General features: G+C 51.9%; 1 protein-coding gene across 1 annotated transcript in view; it reads left to right on the forward strand.

Annotated features, from left to right (window-relative positions):
- LOC128274692 (nuclear pore complex protein Nup88) overlaps positions 1–27,315 on the forward strand; it is a 46,842-nt gene that overhangs the window by 16,179 nt on the left and 3,348 nt on the right. Inside the window, exons 3-6 of the mRNA XM_053012966.1 lie at positions 25,077–25,202; positions 25,412–25,748; positions 25,999–26,874; positions 26,946–27,286. Coding sequence (XP_052868926.1) covers positions 25,077–25,202; positions 25,412–25,748; positions 25,999–26,874; positions 26,946–27,286 — 1,680 coding nt within the window. The remainder of the gene's footprint in view (positions 1–25,076; positions 25,203–25,411; positions 25,749–25,998; positions 26,875–26,945; positions 27,287–27,315) is intronic.

The raw sequence follows: 27,315 nt of genomic DNA on the forward strand, positions 1-27,315 counted from the left end.
AATCGACTCAAACAACGATTAGCTCTAACGGGAAAGGCTCGCCCGAGAAGAGCTCGCCGGGCCAAAAAAGCGCCACAGAATGAGTTGATTGTTGCCGAAAAAAAAACGGGCCGAAACGTCTATTTGAGTTGCGAGTTCTTTGGTCGATGGTAAATAATTGCGCGCACCAGCTTCGGCATCGGCATTAACCTTCCCGGCGGGGGACGATGCATGAATTGTGAATAATATATCACGATCCGTGTCCGTGAACTGCCCGTGTTAATGGCGGGCGTCGTCTCCTGATGCGCGTCCTCTTCTATTTGGAATTCTTATTCCACTCTCCGGAATTCCAACGATTCCAACGGGCGGGTGAAAATCCGTCTACAGACTACTGCTTTCTAAGCAATAGGTAAACAAACACCCCAAACGCCACGTCCTTTCGAATTCACGGTGCAGCCCGGGATTCGGTTTTTGGGACTTCCTAAACCATCGCCACCAACCCAGCAACACAAATCTGGCCCGGTCGGTGTGTCGTTCGGAAATTGGAATAGAAAGTGCACCAGCCAGTACACACAGGAATGGAAATCCTGCCTGCCCGACTGCTGCGTTCCGGTGTTCCGTTGTTGGCACTGCATTTCGTTGTCCTCGCCGGTGGCGAATGCTTATTTGCGCTTTTGCACCGGCCGAAATCGGGTTCGAGACCACCGAGACCACACACCGTCCTCCCCGTGTGTGGAGGGAAGAGAGCAAACAGGTTGAAATAGATTTCAACTTTCTCCGGCAGCAGCCGACGGCGGCACAAGTTTGGGAATAAAATTTATTCTCCCGCATCAAACTGCAAAATACTACTGCATTGCCATTATTAAAAGATTATAAAGAACTGAAGAACTTCCCACACACTACGTACATTTATTTACACGGTCCCCATCCGGCCGGCGGATACATTGGCTGAACATTGGCCGCGCGCGCGCGCCATTGGGATTGGGTAAGGATTTTTCACCGCACTCTGTGGTCGGTTGGCAGTTGGGTGATGTTGTTGGAAGCCTGCTAGATGTAGTGGTAGAGGCCTTACCTTTCCAGACCAGTCTAGTAATTTACATTCTCTTCGAGAGCCTTTCGGTCTATTACCACGAAAGTATCTGAAGCTGGAATTTGGTAGTAATAATCGTAGTTAATAAATAATCCATTGCTGCAACTACTATGTACTGTACTGTATGGTTGCTTAGATCACCTCACGGCGCCTCGTTGCATTAGCGTCGGACTTGTCGGACTCCGCTTCCACCAAGATCTAGCACTCATTGAAAAGCGCTGTGTTCAGCGCTAGTGTTGCATTCGGTGAAAGAGGCGGTGCTGGTGAACAATTGGTCTCGTGGTTTTCCATATTCATAACGTATTTATGCTGTCGTGCAGGGATAATCTTTTATTTCGTGTGCCGGCCAAAGGTGACTCGTAGGCAGGGACACCGAAATTGGTGACCAGAATCCATAATCAAGCCCCAGAACTGCCAACGAAGGCCCACCGAAGGTTACGGCGATTTGCGTCCGGTTCCGGAGCCCTCTTCAATCGGTAAGATATGTAATGGACCATCCGGGGTGGCCGCGGGGTGTGCTGGGTCCAGACAGTGGTTTCGGACCGAAAGAAAAGGGATGTGCAAATGAATCCATTACGAATCTGAAAGTGATTATTATAATTTTCGCGAAGGTTGGACGGACGGACGCTTCCTACGCAGGACCGTCCTCATACGCGAACTTTATCCCCGCACCCGCCATGACGCTGCCTTCCTACGCCAGAGGTCCGCATCAAACGAACGGCGGAACCCAACCATTGGCTGGCGTTCGCTTAATTATTTAATCAAAGCAAATATATTTGGTGGAAAGATATAGGGAACCGGACCGGGGGCACCGGTCAAGGAAGGCAAAGAGATAACGGAGATCCCGAAAACGCCGTTTGCCGTGCGTAAGCGAAAAGCGCGTGTAGATGATACTGATGAGAGAAGGAACACCCCTTTCGAGCTCCCTAGCCCCGATTGGTCCCCCGGGGGGGGGTGGAACAACGTGGATTCCGGTCCGGTCCGCATCCCACCTACCCCCGGGGGGACGAACCGCACCCCGATTTTGTTGTCATCGCAGGGACCGGATGAAAAAAGCGCGTCTAACCCGAAAATTCACCACCGGAACACACGGACCGACGGAGGTCTCTGTCAGAGGAACCTTTTAATATTTTATTACATTTTATTTGTCCGCCCCGCGTAATGTACGGGCGAGCCCCGCCCTCCGGGTCGGTTCCGGGGGACTCCTTGGACGAGGATAATTTATGTTCATTTATCGCAAGTCCGTAAAAATCGTAAGTAACCTTTCGTTTGCTTTTCGGTAGCGCTGCCTTTGAAACACTACACTCCGGGGTTTTAGGTTCCGCGGGTCCGCCGTGTGTGTGTCCATTGCAGGTTCCTATTTCAAACGCGCCCGTGTGTGGTGCCGGTGGACCCGCAAAATCCGCAGCCCCAGCGACCAAAACGGATGCTGCTGCTGCTGCTGCTGCTGATGATGATGATGATCAAACGTAATGGAAGTTTTTCTTTGATTCCCGAAAAAATCCTTTCCGTATCCGAAGCAGGTAGCAGATCTCTACCCAGGTCTGTTTAACCGACGCCAATCTGCGTCCTTTTCCGGGGTCGCAAATATAGAAACATGCCTTTACCCGAAACTGTTCCCCCAACCCGGTTTATGTTTCCTTCTCACATCCGGCTGCGGCCGTCGGCGGAGGCACCAGAGGCGGTATGATGTGTCGCGCCCGTCGAGCCGGGTCGGTCGACGTCGGGGTGCAAATAAATCAAAAAAACAAAACCCCGTCCCGCCGCGATGCCGTGTGCGCCATTAAAAAGCGATTAAAAGCCATCAGCTCGCGGCTCTCGAACGGGCCGGGATTAAAAATCGCGTCCGCATTCGGCGGCCGCGCGCGTTCCGGTGGTGGTGTAGGATAAATATTTATTTCCTTCTCTACTGCTCGGCACAAGAAACGGGAAATCATATTAAACAGAAACCCTCCTCGGGTTTGGGGTCCGTTTTTGGTGCGCGGCACAGGGATACCACCGCAGCGAACCCGGAGATCGCGTCCCGGATCGTGATGCTGTGCCCCGTGTGTCGTCTCGCGGTGTGCAATTAAACACAAACGGTGTCGCACATTTTTATAACTTGCTCCTTCTGACTTCGGAGTTTCGGGCCGGTTTTTTTCCAGTCGCTGTTGTTGTTTGTTTTCCCCTGATCCCGTAACATACGACGGCGGCAGCAGCAGCAGCAGCGTGCCCATAACTGGTCAGGCGGTGCCACGAGAAAAGAACTGCTCTTTCTTGGATTCCTTCTTCAGGTTCCTCCGGGTGGGCCAAAAGGACGAACCGAAAATCCATAGAAGCAACAACGGAAGGCAATATGGAAAGCTGTTTCCGTTCCGTGCGGCACAACACAGGATGGCCACAGCCAAAGTGACATGAATTATAATAATGTCTTTACCTGACTTAAAACTTGCCTAACTAATGTGTTCAGTTTAAAATTTATTCCTCCACAAACGGTGGAACTCTGTCCCGCCGATGGCACCATTTTGCGATTATTATTTTTGGGATTTAAAAATTTGCTTCCGTAAAAAATCGGACAATTTGTCCGCTATCTTTTGCGCTATGATTTCGTGTGATCCGATGGAAGTTGACCGATTTCCGGTAAAGGACTTTGGTGAGTTATTTGCCCTTGTTGCCCTTATTTTGCTTGAACGACTGTAATACTTTCTTGTTCTATATGTTGTAGGTAACTAACATGGTCGGAGATACGAACGGAAGTCCTTCGAAGGAACTGCAACCAAAGCACTCACCGGCGTACATTCGATACGCACCAACATAGCACTAATAATATGCTAATGAAGCGGAACACGGAAGCCACCAGCTTCCGACCACCGTGGGGCTCGTCATCGAAACATGTGTACCGTAATGGGTCCATTCCGACCGTTATCAGTACGCGCGACGTGCGTGAAAACACCGTTTCACTCTTCGTTCGACATCACTCGCCACTCACTTTACGGCGCACCATCGTCCTGGGGGCCCGGGTAATGGAAAAAGGCTCCACCGACGGGCAACGAGCTCGGGCTGGGGGCTAAAACTGTCGCCAAGCATCGAATACCATTGGCAGGCATTAATGCCCCGTTGGCGGTGCTGTTGATGGCGAGATGGCAACCCTTTACCGTCCCACTCCGCCGGAAGGCCAATTCTGGCAACTTTTTTCAAAGGCACACTCTCCTCACCATCGTCCCCGTGGTTCGGTCGATGCTTTTGACAGATTCAACCCCGTGCCTGGTACGGAGAGAGAGGCGATAATCACCTTCAAAATTCATGCTACGCTTGTTTTCGCCGTTGATAAGTGATAACCTGCCCTCCGCGCCTCACACACAACCCGTTCGCAATGGGCAAAATGTAAGGCAAATGTGTGATGGCATTTTTTACATTCCTCGAACGCGCTCGTCCTTTCACTCACGGCCACGACTACGGTGGTGTCTTATCGTCTTGAGCTCGTACGCAACCCGCCACCACCGGCATACGCCCCCGGCCCGCCCCGGCGTTGGATGTCGTTCAAGATGATGATCAGCCCAGGATGGCAGCGGGCGGATATCAGAGGCCCACGCCCAGGGCAGGGCGCGGTGGATGGACATTTTATCAAAGACGCGCTAAAACCATGCGACGACAACGATGCGTCGTGGAGGAAAAATAGGATTCAATTAAAAATCTTCTTCCCGCGGGGCGGCGCGCAAAGAAGTCATTTGTATACATGAAATTGTTGGCCCCGCGCGCGCACCTGTGAACCCCGACGATGAATGCGTGCGTGTCACATGCGTGGAAAATGTGATTTCGCGGCTACGACACACCCGCACGGCCCCGGGGTGCGTGTGTGTCGCGCGAAAGGCTTCGACTTTGGGGCAAAACCCGCTCGTCGCGCGCTTGACTGGTAAAAGATCAAAAGAAACCCTCGCCCACGCGAAAGGTAACTTCGGCGATGGCGTCCCGTCCACTTTTTCTTTCTTCAGGGACACGAAAGGACGAAAAGAATGCCCCCGGAGGACGATTCGAGAACGGTGATACGGCGTTATGATGAGCGGGCCCGCGTGCGGTGGGCGAGGGCGAGTCGTTCGCTCCGGCCACTCCGGTCGCTCCGAAACGGAAGCCGAATCTCTAATCTCTGATTACCAAAACGACAAAACTTTAAATTAAAAATAATGTCACGGATCCCGGGAGCTCATTTCTTTGGCCGCGGCGACCGTGCGCGGGCACGGTTCACGCGTGTTATCACCGCCACGTCGCGTCGCGCTGATATCGCCGAGATTTCAACGAGGCGCCGCCTTCAAAGCACCGGGGCGAGCGATTTTATGGAGACCCCACCGGTTTTTAGGAATGTTCCGGCCTGTTCCGGGCGGCGGGATATGCGAATCATATTCAAATTTTTATCCATCAGTCAAAGTTTGCGTCGCTTTGCGGGAGTGACTTTTCATGCGTGTGCGCGCTTGCTTGTCACCGCCAGGGCCCGGGCTGCGTGTCAAAGGGACACGACGGCGGCGACGGCCGGGAAGGATATGTAAGAAAAATTGAGTGGGTTTCTGTTCGCTAATTCTGTCGTTTGTCTTCGGCCGGGGGAATTTACATTCCGGCCCGGCGCGACGAAAGGTGGCTTCCAAAATTTCAAGATAAATGGAACCGCCGGACCGTACCGCACCGCACCGCACCGGCGGGACCCTTTTCGTCTTTGCCGCCTGGCCGCCGGGCGTTAATTAAAAATAATATTTTCATTTAATTATAACAAATAACGGCGCGGCCAGTTTGATGTTGTTGCAGACACACACACACAGGGGCGGTTACGCGCTGTGGTCTCCGATGGTCTTCCGATGACCATCGTAAACCCGGATCCCAGATCCCGGAGGCCTTGGTGTCGCTGCGCGCTGTCTTGTCGAGAGACGTTTGTCCTTTTGGGGCTTTTGGCCTTTCTTTGCGCTGTTAGGACATCAGATCGACCGAGACATAGATGGCAATCAGCACACACACGCACACCCAGAGGACATAAATTAAAACCGTTTGTCAATCCCGGTCCCGTCGACTCCGCGGAGGATTCGGAGATTTACGGCCGGCGATATGTTTGTTGCTGTGGAACACACTCGCCCGTTATCGACTTTAAACCGGGGCCACTAGGAGGTGCCACGGGGGAAGCATATGCTCCTGCGGGAGGCTCCTTTTTTCCTTTTGCCCATCATCCGTGTTCACGCCCCTTTGATTTCACGGCTCAGTGCAGGACGGATCCGTGTAATGGCCACTTGTCCGCGCGTCCGGCCCCGCAGCCGGAAGAGTTGTCCTTTTATCGGTTCCCATTTTTTTTCGCAGTAGTCGTCGGAGGCTAATTAATTACGAACCCTGGCGCCGTTCGGAACCGATGTCGAAAGCGGATAAATGGGAAAACGTGCGGCGGCGGCGGCGGCAGGGCATGAAATAAATAAGAAAGTCGACCAAAGAGAAAGAAACGAAAAAAAAAACCGGGAACGTTGCACCCCGCGAAAGGGTAAACACGGCTGGGTGGGCGAAATTGAAAATCATAAAAAATCTCTGGCCGACACTCCGGCCGAGGAAGGGTGGTGAAAAGCCTACAGCGAGGGCGAGGGCTAAGAAAAAAACATTATCTCCAAGAAACACGACAAGGAAAAATTACATGCAATTTACACACATAAAACGCACGGCGGGAGACAACGGGTAAGACGGACAGTGGAGACCGTTTCCGAGGGAAAATGAATGACACTCGGCCACGGTGGCCTTGTGCGCCGCGCGAAACGACGACCGACGGCCGGTGTACTGCCGGCCGAACTCATAAAACAAGCGCGAAATGTGGCCAAAGCGCGCCCATTTCGGTGCCCCGAAAAATCCTGGTCCGAGCCAAAAAACGGCCAGGAACCGCTCCGGGTTCGTCCGGGCAACGCAACAGCCTGCGGGGCCCACCGCGGGTGGACACCGGATTTTTTATTATTCCAGCGCCGGATTCGCGCTACTCTTCGCTTTTACGCGGCGCCGCCTTTTTTCTAGTTCCGTCTAATATTTACCAACTCTTCCGCCGGCGACGGCGACCGCGGCGTTCGTTTGAACATTGATAATCCTCGTCGATTTCTGTTCCAGAGAGGGGAGGCCGGCGCCTTTTTTTGTGCGGCCCCGGAGCCGAGAAGTGAACGGTTAATCGGTGAACCCCGGCAGCGGCCAAAGGTGCTTCAACCGGGGGCCGTGAATACTGAATTTTATGCCCACCCATAAAAGAGAGTCAGCCTTGTGCGCCATAAAACCCTCGGTGCTGCGTTGCTGCATCCTTTTATCCTGGCGGACGAGTGAAAGTGGAGAAAGTTGAGGGCTGCAGGCGGCGGTGGCCGTAGTTTGCGGATCGCACACGCGCCGAAGTACGCGCGTGGTCGGCACATTTTTGTGGTTTTAATTCCTCCAGCCTCTTCCTGCTGGTGCCCGAGAGGAGCCCCAGTGATTTATGGTGATGATCTCAAATCAGCCCCTCAAATCCTGTGGCCTCCTCCCGGACGCGCGGGCCGGATTGCCGGTTGCGCCGGTTGCGCCTTGAATAAATAATAATTCCAACCCGATGAGAGATGAACAACTTAAGCCCGGGGTCCCTGACCGGGGGTCCCTCGCCTTGCCGCGTGTTATCAGCGGGGATCAGCATGTCCCCTTGGTTCAAGTATCGAACCTCGTCAACCGGCCAACGGCCGCCACCCGGCCGAAAGGTCTCCTCATTCCGTTTAATTTATTATCGTTCATAAACTAGCCGAAAGTCGGAAAACGCCCAAACCGCACCGTGTCCCCGGGGCGAGGTGGAATCAATTCCCTTGCCCTCACCTTGCCGCCGACCGGTGGACGAAAAATCTCAACCGGCGGACAACCGGCGTTAACCCTTTTTTTGCGCGGCCCCCGGACGGACCGCGTGAAAAACGATGTGGGTTGTTGGAAACCGCCTTTTCCGTTGCTTTCTCGCCCGTTTCGCTGCCGAATCGTGCCCGTGCATAAGCAAATTTGAGTAATCGGCACCATGAATCTCGGCCACACTCGCCCCGGCCCCGCCAACGCTGTCGGCAATGACAACTGCACTTCCGCCCACAGTAGGGTGGGTTCCGACAGGGAGAGCAGTGACTTTGAATTGGACGAGGTTTGGGACATGAATAAAGAATGTGACATTGTGAGAGCACCAGCCGCACTCGCACCCACCACCGCCACCGCCTCCGCACGAGTACTCAACGAAATTAGGGAATGACTTTCAACAAGACCATAAATATGTGAATTTTCGTGGCTCGCCACCGAAAGTCGGCGAATGCAAAGAGGCCCCCTTTTTTCCCGTCGGGGCCGTCTCGGGATTTTTTGGAATGCATCAACCCCCGGTCAAAGGAAGGCACATCCCTTTTGGGATGTGTGCTCTCCTGGCGGCGCTCTCCTATCCGTCCAATCATATTTCAGCGCAGCACCACCAACCCTCTCTGATTGATGGAGCGTGTAGCGGCAGCGACCCGGTGCCCGGCGTAAAGATGCCGGTGTAACGAGCCCTGTTTCCGGCCGGTGGCCAAAAATATCCTCCCGTTTGGCGATTAGTCGGCTCGGCGGGTTTACGACCTGCCCGTCAGGGCCACACGACGGCCCCGGAGATTATCTTTCCCGTGGGCTCTCGCTCCCCCTCCCTCTCTCCCGGACCCGGATCTGTGTTCTGGTTTGGCTGTAATTGGTACCGAACGCCGACGTTGATGCGCTGCTTCGCTCCTTGTTTAGTATGATGGAGGTCTGGAATCTCGGACGCTGTAGATGTGCGACCGCAAGATGGCGCCGGCAAAGTTTGCAACTAACAGGTTGAGTCGCCTTTTTAAAAAATCCTGAGGTGGAATATTTAACGATGTTTGCTAGAAAGTGGCTCGCATCTTATCGCTTCCTTATCAAGCTCTTAAAAAGTCATAAAACGTGAAGGAAGAAATTGCATCCTTTGCCCCGGCGATACGAGGTTCACGAGCGGGAGCTGCTGTGCCGTTCCTATCGAACTCATTCCGAGGTTCCGGGATTAATTGGGGGCAAATATGAGGTCCTGTTGCAACATCTCTGCCACAGGCTACTTAGTTTCGCGTAGCACAAACACAACTGTCAGTGAGCTCCGAACGAGCGTTGCAATGGTTACTAAGATTGCTTTGGCTACAGAAACGGTCAGCCGGGTACCATCCATCAATAACTTACAAATTGTGTCTTTAACGAGATTTATTAAATTTTTAAATGCATTTAATTTCATGAAAATCGGATGGCAGATTGAAAAGTTACACAAGTTTATGTGTCAGTAGGTTTACTATCCGTGTTTGAACGGCTGAAATGTCATAAAAGGATTTTTTTCTTGGCCAACTTGGGCTTAGTGGATAGGAAATAGAAAAAGATGACAGATCAGGCGAAAACGGAGGGTTGTTGCCTTTTTTGGTCATTTTAATCATGTCTTTTAATTGTCTTACACGAGCGTCCTTTTTGTTCGTGTATCTGCGGAACAAAAGAAGCACAAACTTTTCGTTTCTTCAAATCATTACATAAAATTGTCTGAATAGTGTCTTTACTTCTATTACACTCTTCATCCAAGATCCTTACAGTGAAATTTCCATCCATGGCTATGATTTCAAGAACTTTTTCCACAAGTTTTTATTGATTTCGATCTCTTACCTAAGCTTTCATCGTCTTCCAAGTCGTCACGATTTCAAAGGCTCTTTCTCTACTCATACAATCGCCAACAACAAACTTGTTGTAACAAATTTTAAGTCTCAGTACGTGTTTTAACCAATTTTAAACAAAATGTATTATTGGAAATTGGATGAGTTTAAAAGTGGAATAACTTACCTTTCGCACGATCTAACAAATGTACCAATCTTTAATTTTCAACAACATTCTGCACATTCTACTGATAATCCACTGGGCTTACCAGTCCACCAGTTGGGCAGAACCATCTATTGTAATCCTCGCAGTCGCTCGAGTGTTGCTGTGACAAAAACACTCGCCAACGACGAAAGTATCCGAACTTCTCCCGGAGCTGCGAAGCGGATGCAAATGGTCATAAAATTAAAGGAGTTAATGTAACCCGCTGCTGCTGCAATCCACCTGCAGACTCCCTGTGTCTTTGAACTGGGCTGGCCTGGACTCAGTCCCAGTATCTATGGGACCGAAAAGAGGGAAAAATCAAAGAACCAAGTGCCCGGATGCACCAGATAAGACAAATTTATTCTTTTCGGCGAAACAAAAGATGGTTGACTTGGTGGCGGAAACGCTTTTGGAGCGTGACGAGCCGCGGACTGTGGCCGGAAAAGGGGAACTGCGCCACAAGCATTCTTCGGTCTCCGATTTGGACATGATTTTTGGTTCGGGGTTTTTAAACTTAACTTGCTACTCGATCGGTACCAAGGGTCATTTGCTGGTTGACTCAGGTTCTTATTAAATAACGTGGCAATTGGTAATTTGCATCCGGATGTCTACGGCACAGGTAGCGCCTTTGCTGCGCCGCGCCATAATCCTTCGCTTCGCAAATCCCGCCATCGTTTATACGGAAATAATATTTAAGAATGAACGGCCCAGCAATTGGAACCGGCTGCTGCTGCCGGTGCTGATGCTGCGCCTGTTCTAAGGTCCAAAGCCGCCAGCGCCAGTAACGGAATTATCTACTATCCCAACCTCGGACCCGCAGCAGTCAAACGCCGTGCCGTGCCGTGCCACATTCGTTCGGCTCGTCGGCGTGTGCCCGCAGAGTACGCCAAACCGAGCAGAAGCTATGAAATTATATGATATTTAATTTACCTCGCCGCAAAATAATAATTGCAAAATTTACAATTAATTTAACTAGAAAATTCGCCGACTCTGCGCGTCCTGTGCTGCGGGCCGGACCGGACCGAGTGGCGGATGCTGCTCTACGTTGTTTCATTTTGATCTTCTCCAGGTACGTAGCGCCGCCAGGACCGGGCTCTGGCTTTGACACTCGCAGCCGCCCAACACATCCGCAGCGAGCATAACAGATTTGGCCACACCGCGCCAGGATGAGCTTCGGCCCCGGAACACTCTCGCGGTCCGGGACCACAACCCCGGGGTTCGGGATAAAATGGATGATCTGCTTCGAATGAACGAACTTTTGCGGGAGTCATTCCCGCCCAAGTCCGCAGCGCGTGAAGGTGACTCCGGAGTCCGGAGTGGGTAGTAAAATGTTTGGTGAAGAAAGTAGTTTTTCGCGATTTTCCCAACGCTCACTTGCCCGTAGCGGTATGCCCTTTGACTTTGTCCCCCCTTTTTTCGCTTCCGACCAAAGCGATGTATTTATTATTCCATCCCGACCGCGGCGAGCGACCGCCTCCGAAGACCGACCGCCCTCCGAGTGCCGCCCCATCATTCCGCGAACATCCTGCATCATCAACTCTGACACACACTACCCTGACCCGGCGCGCGCGGCCAAAGTCCTGTTGCGGATGGGTTTTCGACCGCCGAAACAAATGAGAACGAAATATTATATTATTGTTATTATTTCCAGGGGTCGTATATCCGCTTTTTGGGGACCGACCCGGGGCCCCGTTGGTGATGACGATGATGACTTCTTTCGCGCACCGTCCAACCGGAAACCGACCCGTTGAAATAATAATTGCGGAAATGCAGGTATCCCCGAAAACGAGCCCGGAGCTCCCCGAGCTCCGGGAATGGATGTCCGTTGGCGCGCACCGTGTACTATCTGGCCGTCCCGGGTCAGCGGCAATGAGCAATGCAAATGTTTCTTGTGCATAATCGCCACCCTGACTGCAATAATGGAACCGAGCCCCGAATGATGAGGGCTTGTGTTGAAACAAGTCACCACCATCCAAAATGTAGCCCGAGCGGCCGAGAGGTGGCACCGGAGCAACCGCCGGCCGGGAGCTGATTGTCCCAATCAAAACCACAAAACGGAAGGCCGCCACCTCGGAGGACGGAATGGTTGCATTAGAACCGAAAAGACATCATCAGATCGGAAAAGACGATGATTTGCGTTTCCGGTGACCCGCAGGCCAGCCGCATGGCCCGGGCCCCCCAATAAGGCCCATCCATCTATTTCCGGGCGCCCGTCTCCGTCGTAATGGACTGCGCCTGCCGGACTGTAATCTTGTTTAGAGGAGCATAATTTAACTGCTGCTCCCTCAAGCGAGGCCTCCTTCTTCGGGGTGAACTTATGGAGAAAGACAATTGTCATGCATTTGTGTCCGACCGGCCGGGATGTCCCGGCCTAACGGTCACAGACTGTGGCTAGTGGACATATTTATTTCGTTTTTATTTTTATCGCCGCCGCCCTACCTTACCGGCTACTACGGAGATACGTTCTTTCGGAATTGAAGCCCCATTCGAGGGGTTTCTCCCAAACTTCCCAGCCAAGACCCGGAGACGTCCGTGGGTGATGGTGGGCGGAAAATATAAAATGCAAATTATTAGCCAAACTTTTTACCTTCAATAAATTTCTCTCACCCAGCTCACCCAGTTCAACTTCTCGGAACTCTGTCTCTCTCGGTTGCTGGCAATGAAGAGACTGGCCCACCTTCCTGCTGCTGGACCGCAGACCGCGTCTTACCGCCATGCTTTTGTTCAGGCCAGGCCAACAGATCGAAAGAATACCTTCCGGCTTCCGGATGGTGCGGATCAAGATTCGGTGCACCGTTTTTAGGAACCCATTCGTCCATGTTCCCAAAGACGAAGTAATACTACTGCACCAGCACCAGCAGGAGCAGCAGGAGCAACAGTATAAGAAACTGGTCTGAATGGGGATAAAATTTGGCCAAAATCTTGGATTCTTCTGCTCGGTTATCTTCGAAAAAGGCACGGCCACGGCGGCAACGACGACTTGTTGCCAGAGTGTGCTTTCTGTCGGATCGAACAAAAGTGTTACTGAAGCCCACTAATGTCTGCTCGCTTGGGCACTAATTTTCCCGCCCGTTTCCCGTGGCAGACAAGCAGAAAGAGAGGCAGCTTCCATTGTTGCCCTAACACCGTTAATGGTCAATGGAGTCGGAAGAAGGATTGAAGTTTTGGTAGTTGAAGTTTGTCATAGAGAAGATCGCTTTCTTCGCTGCGAAGCAACAAATTGTGTGTTCGCTGGGTGGGTTGTTGGACATCGGCAAGAAGTTAGATAAAAACTTTTGTGCAGCGTGGCATCAACAATGCTTTTGTCGCCATGTTCGGTGGACAGAATCGGCCAGAGTTCCTGCGTCTTGAAGGGTGCCGATACCGTTCAAACAAATGAGTCGGAGTTCGGTCACCTTAAGCCGGGTGCCGAAATGGCCATCTATTGGCGCGTTATGATACGGGCACCATTTGCACGCATTATTTGCACTCATTTGCCACACATAAATATGCTTCAACCCGCCCCAAAGCCCGTTCCCGGTGGCCATTAGTGGCCTAAAAGCGAGTTCTCAAAAATTGTCTCACGTTCCGCGAGGCTCCGCACTAATCCCCAATGGGCCCCCATCATCTCGACGCACAAACAAATCCAATTCCTGCGCCGTGCCCGAAGACTTCCTGAGACGCGTTTCTTTATCTTCCCCGTGGGAGGACGTGCGAGAGACGTTAAGATCGCATTATCATCGCCCCGTTCGTGGCCCGAACCCAGAAACCTGCTTGAAAACCGTCAACAAATAAATATTAGAGGCAACACAAACGATTCCGCTATATTATAGCTCCTTCGGCGAAGCGAAGCCTACACCCCTTTTTTACGCGTGTTTCAATTACCACCCCGGACCGCGGAGGCAGTCGCCCCGGGGGCAGCTCTCCCCCGAGGGGACCATTCAGCGAAGTTCCGCCCAGCGAGCCCAGAACGAACGCCCCATTAACGGCAACGATAATGGGGAATATTTTTGGAAAATTTGTAACACCTTCGAATAATTAGATTAATTCTCAACACATATTTGTCATTAGAAGAAATCATCACCCGGCACCGGCCTGGCCCCGGCTCCAGCCCCGACTACGACTCGGTTCCGGAGCGAGGGCCGGGTGAAGGGTGAATTTTTCCGGCAATAATTTGCAAAGGCGCGCGCGTACCCCATTAGTGGTGTTCTCGCGAAAGTAGCGCACGGCGCACGGTGATTAATAAATCAAAACCAGGCCCAGGCCATAGGACGGCGGGTGTGCGTGCGGTGTCATATTTGCTCCCGTGCCAACACCGTGGTCGATTTGTGTGCCGCGAAAATTGCCGCCAAAAATTAGAAAGTTAAGTAATTCCTGGGCCCTGGGCACACAGAGTGGACATGGAAAAATGGGAAAAGCTTTTAATTTTGCCCACCATCAAGCTTGGCCAATTGGCAGAACCCGAGCCACGAGTTCCACTGGAGCGCAAAATTAAAACAAATCATTATTTTTCCGTCCACCTTTGGCGCCAATTGGAGGCGCCGATGAGCGGCAGAAAATAAGGTCCCTCCCCCGGGGGCACACCGGGTTCCATCTTCCTGCTCGTGGATTCAATCTATTTTTGGGCCCGCATATTTTCGTCGGTTAAAAACTCGCAGATAATTCAATTTACCTACTTGCGAGCAACAAGCAAAACAAGAATTTCCAACCAGCCAAACAACAATCTTATTTCGTCCAGCCAGCCAGCGACCCCAAATCGAAATCTCTTCGCTGACGTTTGGCAGCGGAACCGGTAGAGAAAGGACACGAGGTGACCAGGGCCACGGACTTCGTTGATCGAATGCAGGGGAACGCGGCGAAACTTTTCCCCGGAAGCGTCTCCGACGGCCGCGGTGGAAATTTGTCGGTGAAATTGTGAATACATTAATTCACAACTCAATTAAAATTGAATACAGAAATCTCCGGTCCGAGACTCCGACAATCCCTCGCGCGACACACACCTTGGACGAGTGGCCTTCCCCGGGCCTGGGCCTGGGCCAGTTCTCCTGGCGTGGCGCCAGACGGTCGAGATTGTTTCGTTGCTTTTCTTTTTAATCTAGACAATAGCCCATAATGGAGAGAAATTGATAGGTCGTGTTTCTGTAAAACTGAAGGAAAAAGGAAAACCTTCTCCCGGCGGCGTTGTGCATAAATTAAAAATTAATTTAAAAATCAATCATCACAGCCCCAGAGCGCCCCGGAGTGTAGTGTGCTGAGAAAAACAACGGAGCGAAGACACCGAGAAAAAAAAACCCCGGCAAAGTCTGTGGAAAATTTAAATAATTATTTCCCTCCGTACTCGCGCTCGGCCAACGCCAACTACGGGAACTCTCTCTCTCTCTGATTATTCGATTTCGAACCACACGGCCTCTGATAATGAACTGAATCGTTGATCGGCCGCTGACAAGTCCGGGCTGCGGATGTCGCCAGTAGGCGACGACGACCGAGGACGATGACAAGCGTCGAGATGACAGTTGCAGACACTGCAAAGATTCATTAATATTCATAGTAGGCTATCACAACCATAAACGTCACAGTCCGATAATGGGGAGCCGGCTCTGGTGCTGGTGGCCTGCTCCTGATTTCCATCCCGATTGATTCAGCATCCAATTGTGCATCAATTAAAAATGCATAACCACAACCAACGGCTGGAGCTTCTGTCAATTTGTTGTGGTTGCTTCGATTGTTTCCTGAGTTGGGTACACTCGGTGAATGCTAAGTGACACTAGATGAATTATGTATCAATTTGCCAAAGAAGGCTGTGAGCCGTTTATGCTTGTCGTCAGTGCAATTGATAGGTTAAATCGTACCTCTTGTTAAGTTTTAATTTATCCCATTTGTCACATGATACGTGATTACATGAATCAGTAAAGAGTGCGAATTTGTATAAAAATTTGCGAGAAAACATTCAGTCCGCCGTCGCCATTTCCACCCATCCTTGAAGATGTCTATCAAATGAGCGAATAATTTCCCGACCCAAACATTAAATGGCAACTTTTTCCCCGGAGAGACGAAACAGAAAGACGGAGAGACGAAAAATTTGCTGAAACTCAACGTGAACCTTCGCCGCGCGCGCCCATCGCCCATCCTTCGCGGCCACAGAATTCGCGCGGCCCACGGGGGAAGAATTTTTCAAACAATTGAGATTGTCTTAACGTTGTTTCATGTTTCTCCACCAGGGTGATCTCTGCTTCCAGCGATTTGCGCCCTCCGCGCGCGCAACATACGCTAAATATTTGCCGGTGGTGGTCCTCTTTCACCCCGCGGGGCTGGCCTGGCCATCATATACGAGCGGAAGGAATTCGCGCGCAACGGATGCTCACTTTGTTGTGTTTATTCTTTTAATCAGCCCTTTTGCTCGCACCGCACCCCCCGATAGCCGGGGAGGTTCGGGTGGCAACCGCCCCCCGGGCGGGGTGTTCGGTTCCTCTCTCTGCATGACAATTTGCGTGCAGTGATTTTCGAGGTTCGAAAGAAAATGACTCTTGCCCTGGCTTGGCGCATTTTTCTTGAGCCCTCCCTTTCGGTCTATAATGACAAACCCGTCGCGCACCAACTTTGGCACGCCATCTTGTTGCCCTATGGTGCCCTGGTGTTGACTGCTTCAAAAGGATTACACGTTCCAGCTCCGATCTGCTTTCCGACCGAAATTGGAACCACTCCCGGAGAACGCGGGATTAGCGTTTTCCACGTTACTCTACACGGCGACGACGACGACGATACAATTGTGTGCTCATCTGCAGCGCGCATCTCAACTGCCACCAGAAACCAGGATCACTTTTCTTTCCCCAGAAGCGGCCGCCAGATGAAACGGTGCAAGTTTTCAGATCTTCCATCAGCTTCGCCTCGCGTCGCCGCCTCGCCTTCGGAAGCTAATAAAAATAATCAGCCCGCGAAGCGGCACGGCACTGGCACTGGAAGATCGGTTGCGAGAAATTATAATTAGTGCGCCACGCTTCTTTCTTTCTACTTCAGTCCCGACGACGACCCGATGCCGTGTTGCATGTTGATTCCCGACCGACTCCCATGCTTTTCCCGACACTAGAAACAACTACAGGTTCCGCTCGGGCATTGTAAAAGCCGCTTGTAAAAAGTTTCTCCCGATCGCGAGGCTAATGCTCCAGATAACCAGACCACGTTACCCTTTTTGCTGTGTTTGGTCCGGAAAGTGCGGATAAGCGCTAAATTTTCCGCCTCAATCGAAGCCGACGACGACGGCGTCGATAAAATACCCGGACCAATCCCGCCCCGACGACACGCCGCCCGCCGTTGAAGTCCTGGCATCAATTACACTTTTTATCAGACATTGTTTGGCATAAAAATAGACTAACCACCGTTGGTCCGTAGCCGTCTGGCTATTTGCTCTTAACAGAGAGAGGGAATGCCATGAGGCCATGTTCGGGTGTGGCAAGTTATGCTAATTTTCGAGCCACGTTAGATAAGTGTCCTGAAGATGTGCGCTCCCGCCCGCCATCGATCTGCGGTGTCTGTTTTGTGGCCTTTGGGGCGGCTGCTGTTTGGTTGGTGACTTAATAAAAAGTTACTTTATCGACTGGCGTATAAATTACACGAACTCTTTATGCAAACAACGACACATTACGGGCGACGCTTGTGTGCATAAATCATGCTGCGTCGATAGAATTGTCCTCTGGAGGGCTGTTATGGGTGTTATCGGGCACAACATTTGCCGCACAAGTGTTCAAACGGTCCCTCTGCCGCTGTTTTGTTTGGTTTCGGGTTAACCATCGCAACTCGCAATGTATTTTCGTAACAACTTTCGTCAGTGTTTGGTCGACTTCGGCCACATTCGGCCATTACTATTTTCTTCCGTCAACACCTTAAATGGCGATGCCATTGGATTATTGCCGCGCATAAAACAAATGGGTTTGTTTTAAATAATCCAATCGTAACAATCAAAAGGAGAATTTACATATTTTAATAAAAATCTGCAAATGGCGCTAACGGCCACGGTGGCCAACGCGCGCGCCATTAAGGACGAGTGGGACGATACGTAGCAAGCAGTTTAATTGTTGGATGTCTTGACTCCACGCGCCGCGCCAAACGATGAGCGAATGCGTGGCTCCGGTGTACTGATTTTCGGGCCAATGGCCAATAAAAGCACCCACCTTCCTGTGGCGCCTTGGCACGCACCACGGACGGAAAGCACGTTTTCCACGTTCGACAAACTCCCCGCGGAGACACGACGGTGGGCCATCTTCGGAGGAGCATGCAAATCTTGATACGAAATGAATTTTAATACTTTTTATAAACTTTCGAAATTAACACTTTCGCCGCTCGCAGCAGCACGGATTAGCTCCCAGCCTCTTCTCGGCTTCTCGACGGTGTGGCAATCGATGGCTGGCACCGCCTCGTCTTGGCACCAAATAAGATTCACCTTACGTCAGCAGACGCGTTGTGGTCAGAGCGAAAGGGGGGTCATAAACTGGCACTGCGACCCACCGGAAAGGTGCTTTGCTGATTACGCAGTTTTGAATAAATTTTCTGTGGTGGTGGCTTACCGGATGTGTCGACCGGAGCAAGGATTTCGCTCGCTCCGCGCGCGGTTTAGTGCATCATCAAACGTGTGACAACCTGGGCGACGCCATGGGCGCCATCACTTGAATCGATGGTCTTTGATGAGTGGCTGCGTTGCTGCTGATGATGCGGAATCCTTGCATAATGCTCCTCCTCGTCCCAGAAACGGGGCCACGGAACCGCCCTGGCCGCCGGGTGCAATAATCAAAAATCCACCACCAATTAAGCGCGCGACTCGTGAACCCTCTCCAGGTGGTGGCCGGCTAGCGGCGCTCGTTATCAGTCCGTGGTTCACTCACCAGGAAGGAGCGGGGTTTGCGGGGTGGCCACAGCGGCGGCACAGGATGTGTACTCAAGCACACCGTGCCGCGGTGTGTAAAAAATCCTCCGGCAACTCGCGGACCACAACCAGCGCGGATTATCGCGGCGCATCAGCAGAATCCATGGCACCCCGGAGGAGGCGGGTTTGTGTAACAACAATACCACCGAAACCACTTCCGCCACCACCGACCACCCCACCGCGGGAGTTCCGCCGCGCGGCCCGTTGTCGGTGGGATAATTTTAAATTTTTATTGTCACCGATTTGGTTTCATTACTTTGGTTGTTGGCTTATCTTCGCGAGCCACACTGAGCGTCCTGTCGAAAGAGTTCTCCATTATCGACCACAACCGGTGAGCCACGGGAGACGGGGCGGGACGGGAGGTGACTTTTAATGACGACGGCCACTATCGACGAACCTGACACGCTTTTCACGCGGCGCCCCACCGCGGAATCGCGCGCCACGAGCTCATCGCCGAAAGTGTTACGTCGGAATTAAAATTGGTACTTATCAGCGCGAGAGGGCGGTTGGAACTGCCTCCGACTCGCTCCGGCCGCTCCGGGGCTCGGCCGGGAATGGACGGTGAACAAGATTATAATCGTTTGACAGTGTTTTTGCTGAAAAATGATCACGATTATTGCAGAGCGCGCCCGGTAATATCGTTACCGGGTAACAGGGGGGTGCCTGGCCCGAGCCCTGGTCCTGGTTCCTGTGCCGACGGTATTGAACAAGGAGTTTGATTAATTTTTTACGACTATGGTTATTGCCGTTACCTGAGAATAAGCAGATCATCACTCACAGCGCGGCGCTCGGTCGCGCGGTAATGATCGACATTTGGTTTAACGTGGCTCCCTGTGGCCCCCACGGCTCCAAACACCTTCTTAATGGATACGCAATTTCCGCCGATGGGTTAGGAGGGTTTTAATTTTTGTAACACACTAATTGCACGCGGGTTTCCCTATATTTCGGGCACGGCACGATTCGTAACTGAGCAACCATTGAGCGTAGCTCTGTCATCGAGCTGTCATCTACTCAACCTTCTCTGATCGAAGTAAACATTGCATCTGCTGCGAAATAGTTGATTAAAATAAGTGTCAATTTTTTAGGTTTGTTGCACCGATTATACTGATTTTTATTAAAAAGCGATAAGTGATGAACCTTTAAAACTGTCCAAACATTAGACCTAACATTTGTTTCGAAAACTGTTCCATTATTTGCCATTTTTCCGATGCTAGCCTCCGAATCGGTACCCTGTCGACTGTCGACCACTCCGTAAGTTAATCCAGTTCATTAATTCGTATAGAAAGATGCATCTTATTGTTAATTTTATTGTCTCGAAATCGCAACCGACAGATGCTCGCACCGAACGCAAGAAGCCGCGTTACGCAACCCTTGTCTTGGGCCTTCACTTGAAAATCCTCCAAGATACACATTTCCACATAAATATTTACCACCGAAAAAAACGGCCAACCCAAGCGCGAAGGTAGATTTGAAAAGCTTGGGACAAGTCTGTAGCGCGGGCCAAGTTCTCCGTTTTGCGGTTAGCCGTCGACGAACGGGGCGATCCTTTTACGGCGTGTATCGCAGCTAAGGTTTTGCCCGGCAAGAGTAAAATCTTAAACGCACGGTGGTACGGACGCACACTGACCACCTCTTAGAAGGTGACCCGCCACGCATCTTAGAGCGATCTGCGGTGGCCGGAAACAAGTCACATAAAGTCTTCTAGCCAAAACGTGGGTCCGGGACTTTGCGAAAGTCGGCCTCTCGAACAATAATTCCCATATTTTAATGTGTGTATTTTTTCGGCCGTTCATACGATTCGGCCGGTGGCAGAGGGAAAAAATCCCTTAATCGCGCATGGCCATCGTCATCGTCGTCGCCGGTTCCGTTCTGACCCTTTTCCACGCAAGAATGTTCGTTCAACCTCCAGAACACGGCCCCAGGATGCGCTAGGGCAAGGGATTGTGTGGTGGTTTCGCCTTTTTTTCTGTTTTGGGAGACATAGTGTAGAAAGTTGGGTTTGACCACCGCCGCCATTCCCTTGCGCGCTGCGGTTCGCGGGCGCGCGCCCTATCCCCCCTCGTGCCACGGAGCGTGGGGTATTATTTATTTTCGGTGGCTTACGTTCCCATCATCAGATTAAAATATATCTGGCGCGCTCTCTCCGGTCCGGTCCCGGGCGGGTCCCCTGGTGCAGAAATGTCCTTCCGGATCCGCGCCGAAACCAAACGCCGAAAAAATTAGCCAAATGTACGAAGACCCCGGGAAGACACGGAACGGAAGCGGCAGGGAACCCCGCTCGACGGAGACAAAACAGCGGCGGTAAAAATCACTTTATAGAGCAGGAACAAAAAAAAACGGCTCGTCCCCAAAAATATGTTGTGCAGTACCGGACCGCCGGATCCCGGCTCCCTCCAAACCGATTACCTCCGGCAACCCGTTGCTTATTCCGCTTCGACATTAACGGATCGGGCAAACTTAACCCGAGCGCCGCCCGGTGGGGGACGACAATAACATGAGTAATACATACACATATTTCGTCGCAGCAAATAAGGAAAAATGAGCGCAAGCCGTTTAATTCCCCGTCCCGGTTATGGCGCTTGGAATAGAAAATGGAAAAAACGGTCGACGTCCCCGGCGCCGCCAAAGTCAACCATCTTCGCCTTTCGACGGCGACAACGATAGATGACGGTGTGTTTTTTTTGGTTTTATTTGGGGATCGCGATCTGTTACCGGAAACGCGGCAAGAAGTGGAACCAGGTCACATTACGTTGCTGCCGTGTGGTGGATGCAGCGCACGGGGACGGCATAATGTATTACAATTTCTGGCAGGTTTTGTGAAATTGTAAACATTAAAATCGCACACCGAGATCGCCCGAGGAGCAGAGTCGCCCGAGAACGACGAAACCGGAACCCCGGGATGTGTGTGTGTGTCTGTGTGAAGCAACCTTGTGGGGCCGATTTCGATGTGTCCTTTTTGTCCACCTTCTTGTCCGGGAAGGGTAACGGCCGAGCTGGGGGTTTAAGAGGCTTTGTATTAATTTAAACATGTTATATTAATACTTTTTTCGTGTGTCTCTTCTGTTAGTAGCCGGACCCCCGGACACGGTGCCACGGATTTGTCTGGCGATTCCTCCGAAAACCGGAATAAAACATTTCGGCCCCGATTTCGCCCCGGCCGCGACCAGATTGTTTTATTGTTAGTCCGAGTCCCCGAATCCTCTCCGATTCTTGTTCTTCACCCAAGTTTGGGGAATTAAGGATACAAATGAATATTAACGTGTACGTGTGTGTGTATCTCTGAACCCGTGCTGCTGCTGCTGCGGTCCACTCCACTTTGATTAGTCACTTCACCGGGGGGTGTCGTCCCGTTTTGCCTTTCGCTTATCATCAGCACCGTTTTCTCACCGTCCTTGTGGGAAAATGGCAGTCTTTTTTAATTTCACTAAATTATAATATTCCATTGGATTGCGCTTCTTCGTTCCTGTTTTTTAGGATGTGTGTGCCGCTGGTCCCCGTGAGATACGTTCGACTGCTGCTGTGCGCGGTCAGCAAAACCCGACGACCGCGGGGCGACGGTATGTTGCAGTTACACACTGCTTCATACGTGAATTACTTCCGCTGTCCGCCTGTGAGAAAGTATTAGGGATTTTTTTTCGTGTCCCACCGTGCAGAGCAGTGCAGAAATGGAACCAATTTGGCTCGCTGCGCCCCCCGGATGGACACTGATTTTTTGTTCGAGTGTGTAAAAATACATTCGTTTAATTTAACAACTAAATGAATGGCAACTTTGCGTCGGGAGAGATGATACACGGGGGTCTCCATGGTAGCGCCCGTTTTGACCTGGGCAGAAAGTTTCATTCCGTTCCGTCGCGCCCTAAAGTTACCGTTTGTGTTTTAAAACACGTTGGCCAATAAGTTAGCAAAGTGGAAACGTACAAAATAGGCGAAAATAATGTGGCCAAGCTTTGCGTACTTATAAATCAATAGTTGCTGCTGCGGAAACTAAAAGAAGGTTTAATAAATGGTTATGATAAACCACAAATTTTTTTTTTGGGAACGAAACGATATTTTATTTGTCATCCATAGTACTAAAAATCTTTCACCAGCAGAAATGTCATTCGCAACGCTGCGGGTTGTCAAAATTATGGTAACCAAGCAATGATTCCGTTTCCAATCGCAGTGTACATTGAATGCTGCTGGCATAAAATACACACACTTTGACGTTTCGATCACTTTTGGGCTTTTTTAATATTGAATCGAATTGCAAAGCTGGAGAATATTCAAAACTCAAAAAGATGGCAAGTTTGAAGTGAAATAACGTTTGACGTCGTTACCAAATCTACCTGAATCTTTCAAAACTATAAATTTGTTCAAGTTGAAGTTGTCCTGGTAATAATCGGCGAAGTGCTGCTCTGTAACTGTTTGACCCATTCCAGCTGAAAGGTGATTATCTGACGGAGCCAGATCTAGAGAATACGGCAAGAGCAATAACGTTTCACAATTAAGAGTTTTTATTGCGTTTTTCATTACTTTAGCCGTATGCGCCGGTGCGTCGTAATGGCATTCGTTGGAATTTGAACAATTCCTCATCTTAGAACCTTTCCACTGCACCAGGATGGTTATTATCCTTCAAGATTGAAATTACTATATTTGGATTGTTAAATCATCTTTTACATGCCGTCAATGCTGGAGAATGTCCACCACAAGCAAACGATGTGCTTCGACCGTTTCATTCGGAACGAAACTCGACATTTTTAATTTGCCAAATAAACAACTAAATGTACTTTTGACCGAATGACGTTAACGCAATTTTTAAAACTTAAAGTCAAATGAAGTCCTATTCGCGTTTACCCGTTTACTTACACACTTTAATAATTACGTACATAGCAACCCTCAAAGACTCGGCAAATGACTACATAATAATTGTTTTCCATCCTCCTCACCCTGTCCGGGGCCTCCCTGCGGGGGAGCTTATTTACTTTTAGTTGAGTCACTAGAACCCAATTGTGGCATTTTTTCGCATGTGAATAATATTTAGACGATAACCTCAGCATCCCGTAGCCGCGCTTGGTGGTGGCCCAGGCCCAGTACGCCGCCCAGTAAAAGGCAAAAAGTCAAACCTACGGAGCGCGCGCGATCGGATGCAAATGTACAAGTGATGTTTTCTTCCGCCGACGACGACGACGACGACTCCGAGTACGCTCCGACCACCGCTCCGGGACCATCGAGGGACCTAAACATTCTCTCCGTCCGTTCCGTCGCGCCCAACACGTCGCCGTGCGTACGCCGTGGAGTACCACACTTCCGTTTCGAACGCCGAGGCCCAGATTTGCGCCCAAAAAAAAAGGATTAAATCCCGGGGCCGCCGGAGGCCTCGTCCCACACACACACTGCTTATAGATTTTTATTTACATTTAAATTTATAAATTAATTTGAAGAAAATGCAAAATACATGTCGCGCAGGTTGCCGTGTGGCGCGCCGAGGCCCGCGGCATCGTCGTTCGTTTGTCGGAGGAAAGTTTTCGATTTATTTGCGTTCCGCGGGGGTCTGTGTGTGTGTGGCTTTGGGGAAAGGATACCACAGCAGTAGCGGCAGCCGACCGACCGACCGACCGGCCTAGGCCTGGGACCGGTAATGGGTGTAGTGAGCTTCGCCTCTCTAGAGAAGGCCTTCTTCTGTTCCGTCCGATTTTTTGCGAACTCGGCTCGGCACCACACACAGCACTACAAACGAGTTCCGGCGTGTTCCGCCGCGTGTGTGTCACCCGTGCCGTGGGGCCAAGGGGTTGCTGTGAGTGTGGTTTGTGTGTGGAAATTCACGCCGCTTGTTGGGTTCATAATTTTCTCTTTGATATCAAGTAGCGTAACCGCGCCGTCGCTTCCCGATAGCGGGAGAGGGGCCGGGAGACTTTCCCTCGGACCCCCCACGGCCCCAGCCCTGGTTTTTCCGGGTCGGTCCACGCAACAAAGAACTCTTCCCCGGGTCGGATTAATATAAGTCGGGTATATTTATGTATTTACACGCGGTTAGCGAGTGAGCGGAAAGTTTATTGTAAACGCGGGAGTTCCGCGGGTTTACCTTGCGCGCCCCCCCGAATGTGTCCTCCATCCTGTCGGAGTTGCCCAAAACAATTTTGAATTATTTGCTCAGCGGATGCCTCTAGAGGGACTCTATTTTATTGGGAAACTTTTAATCGCGCGCTCGGCGCGCATTAAAGGACGTTTCGGATCGATCGAACGACTAAGGACCAACGGCTGACCCTACTCTCTCTCTCTGTCTCTCGCTTTTAGGAACTACAATCCGGACGAGCATCTATTCACCGAAAGTGCAACGCTTGAGTTGCTGCAAATCCGTTGGCATCCGGCCTCACCGACCGATTCACACTTGCTGGTGCTGCTGTCGGACAACTCGATAAGGTACGTACGCGTCCGAGGTTGGGAAAAGGACGGCGCGCTCCGGTGCATCGGATGCAAAACCTCAAAAACCGAACCGAGCGGGCGCGCCATTTGTGTCAGCCGGACACCCCGGAACCGGAGCCCAACGACGACGACGACGATGATGATGAAGAAAAAACCTAATGGCCTAACTCTCTCTCTCTCTTTATGCGTGCGCTGTGCGTTTGCAGGGTGTACGATGTGGACTCGCTGCGACATGTATGGCGAATTGGCCCGACACCGACACCGCAAGCCGTCACTGCCGCCGGATCGTCGCCGGGCGGCGCTATCACCTCGAAGCTCTCAACCTATCTCAACAGTCTGGGCGATACGGCTGTTGATTTTGACATCGCTCCGCCACGTGTGGTTTCTTCCGCCGGGCCCGGAGCCGGAGCCTCCATCGGTGACATCAGCAACAGCACCGCCAGCACCACGTTCCTGTCAACGGCGACGCTGCCATCGGTGGTCAGCTGCGGTGGCAACGCAGCTGCGATGCTGCCTTCTACGCCAAAGGAAGGCCTGATGAGTGTAGGTTGCCACCGTCGTCGTCGTCGTCGTCAACGGGGCCTACCTGGACCGTTTGTTTGCCAGCGGGCCACCCTCGAAACGGCCGTCTTTCCCGTGGGCACGGCACAGCACGGGGCGATACTCTTTCCGATGCACTGCGTCTTGTTGTGTTTGCTGCGCGCATACACACGTTGTCCACCGGGAGGCGCGCCATTTTTCACTGACGCACCCCACTGACCACCCCTTTTTTTGGCCCTTGTCCCCCCGACAGGATTCTTTGATCGCGTCGCTCTCGTCGAAGAATAAAAAGGATGGGACCGTCGCCGCTGCCGGTGGCCCGAAGGTCGAGTGGCCGATAGTGATACTGCGGGGCGACGGGAGCGTGTATGTGCTTTGCGCCGGCATCGACACCAATCGACCCCGGCTGCAGGGCCCGATCTCGATTCTGCCCCAGGTGGACGACAACTACGGGCTCGACTCGTGTTCGCTCATCGTCATCCCGACACTGCCCCCGACGGTCATCATTGCCGAGAGCACGGGCAAAACGCACCACGCACTGTTCCTCGACGAGGAGCGGCCCCACGAGCGGTCCCTTTCGGCCGCCGACCCGGACACGACCGTTGCCCTGTATCCGTGCGAGTGGTACCTGCACGTGCTGGAGACGGTCGAGCTGGAGCTGGGCCTGCCGGGGCCTGCCGTGGAGGCGGCGGCCGCCAAGACCACCACCTTCTCCTGTCCGCTGCACCTCAAGCGCGACCCCCTGAACGATGCGCGCTACTTCGCGTACCACAATGCCGGTCTGCACGCCGTTACGCTGGACTTCACTCGTCAGCTGCACGAGTTCGTGCAGCAACCCGACGACGACGCCGGGGGCGAGCTGGCCGAGCGGTACCCGCTCTTCAGCTCGCACAGCCGGGCCGAGTACGTGGTGTGCACGAAAGCGCTGCAGAATGCAAACACGAATGCCGTGCTCGGTTTCACGCTCCTACAGTCACCGTCCGGGTTGGTGCTGTTTCTCGCGTCCGGACAGGTCGTCTCGCTGGACCTGATCACCGATCACAGCCTGATCCGCCAGTGGCCCCTCACCGGCGGTGCTGGTGCTGGCACCAAAAGCGGACCGCACGCTGTCGAATCTCCCATTAAAAATGTAAGTCGTAGAGTCGTCGTGTGGAACAAAGGATTGGCTCGCTGAGTTTACCGGACACTTGGGCTTTGCAGATGCTGAAAGATTCATTCCAAAACAAGGTCCGGTCGATCCTTAAATCTGGCCTAACGCAACCGATCCTGAAGCTGGACCAATCGAACGAACCGACACCGCAGGAAGCGTTCGAACTGCTGTCCCAGACGACCCGGATGCTCCGGGAGCACTACTTTGTGCGCCACGAAAAGGCACGCCAGGAGATCAAGAAGCGTGGCCACGTACTGACGCTCATGAAGCAGCAGCAGCTGCAGGAAATCGACGAACTGCAGGTGGAGAAGCTGAAAATTCGCGAAACGGCCGAACGGCTGGCGGAAACGTACGAGGACCTGTGCGACAAGCAGACGGCCCTCTTTAAACGGTAAGTCCCGACGTCGCCGTCGTCTAATC

The sequence above is a fragment of the Anopheles cruzii genome, chromosome 3, assembly GCF_943734635.1.
Source record: "Anopheles cruzii chromosome 3, idAnoCruzAS_RS32_06, whole genome shotgun sequence".
Lineage (NCBI taxonomy): Eukaryota > Metazoa > Arthropoda > Insecta > Diptera > Culicidae > Anopheles > Anopheles cruzii.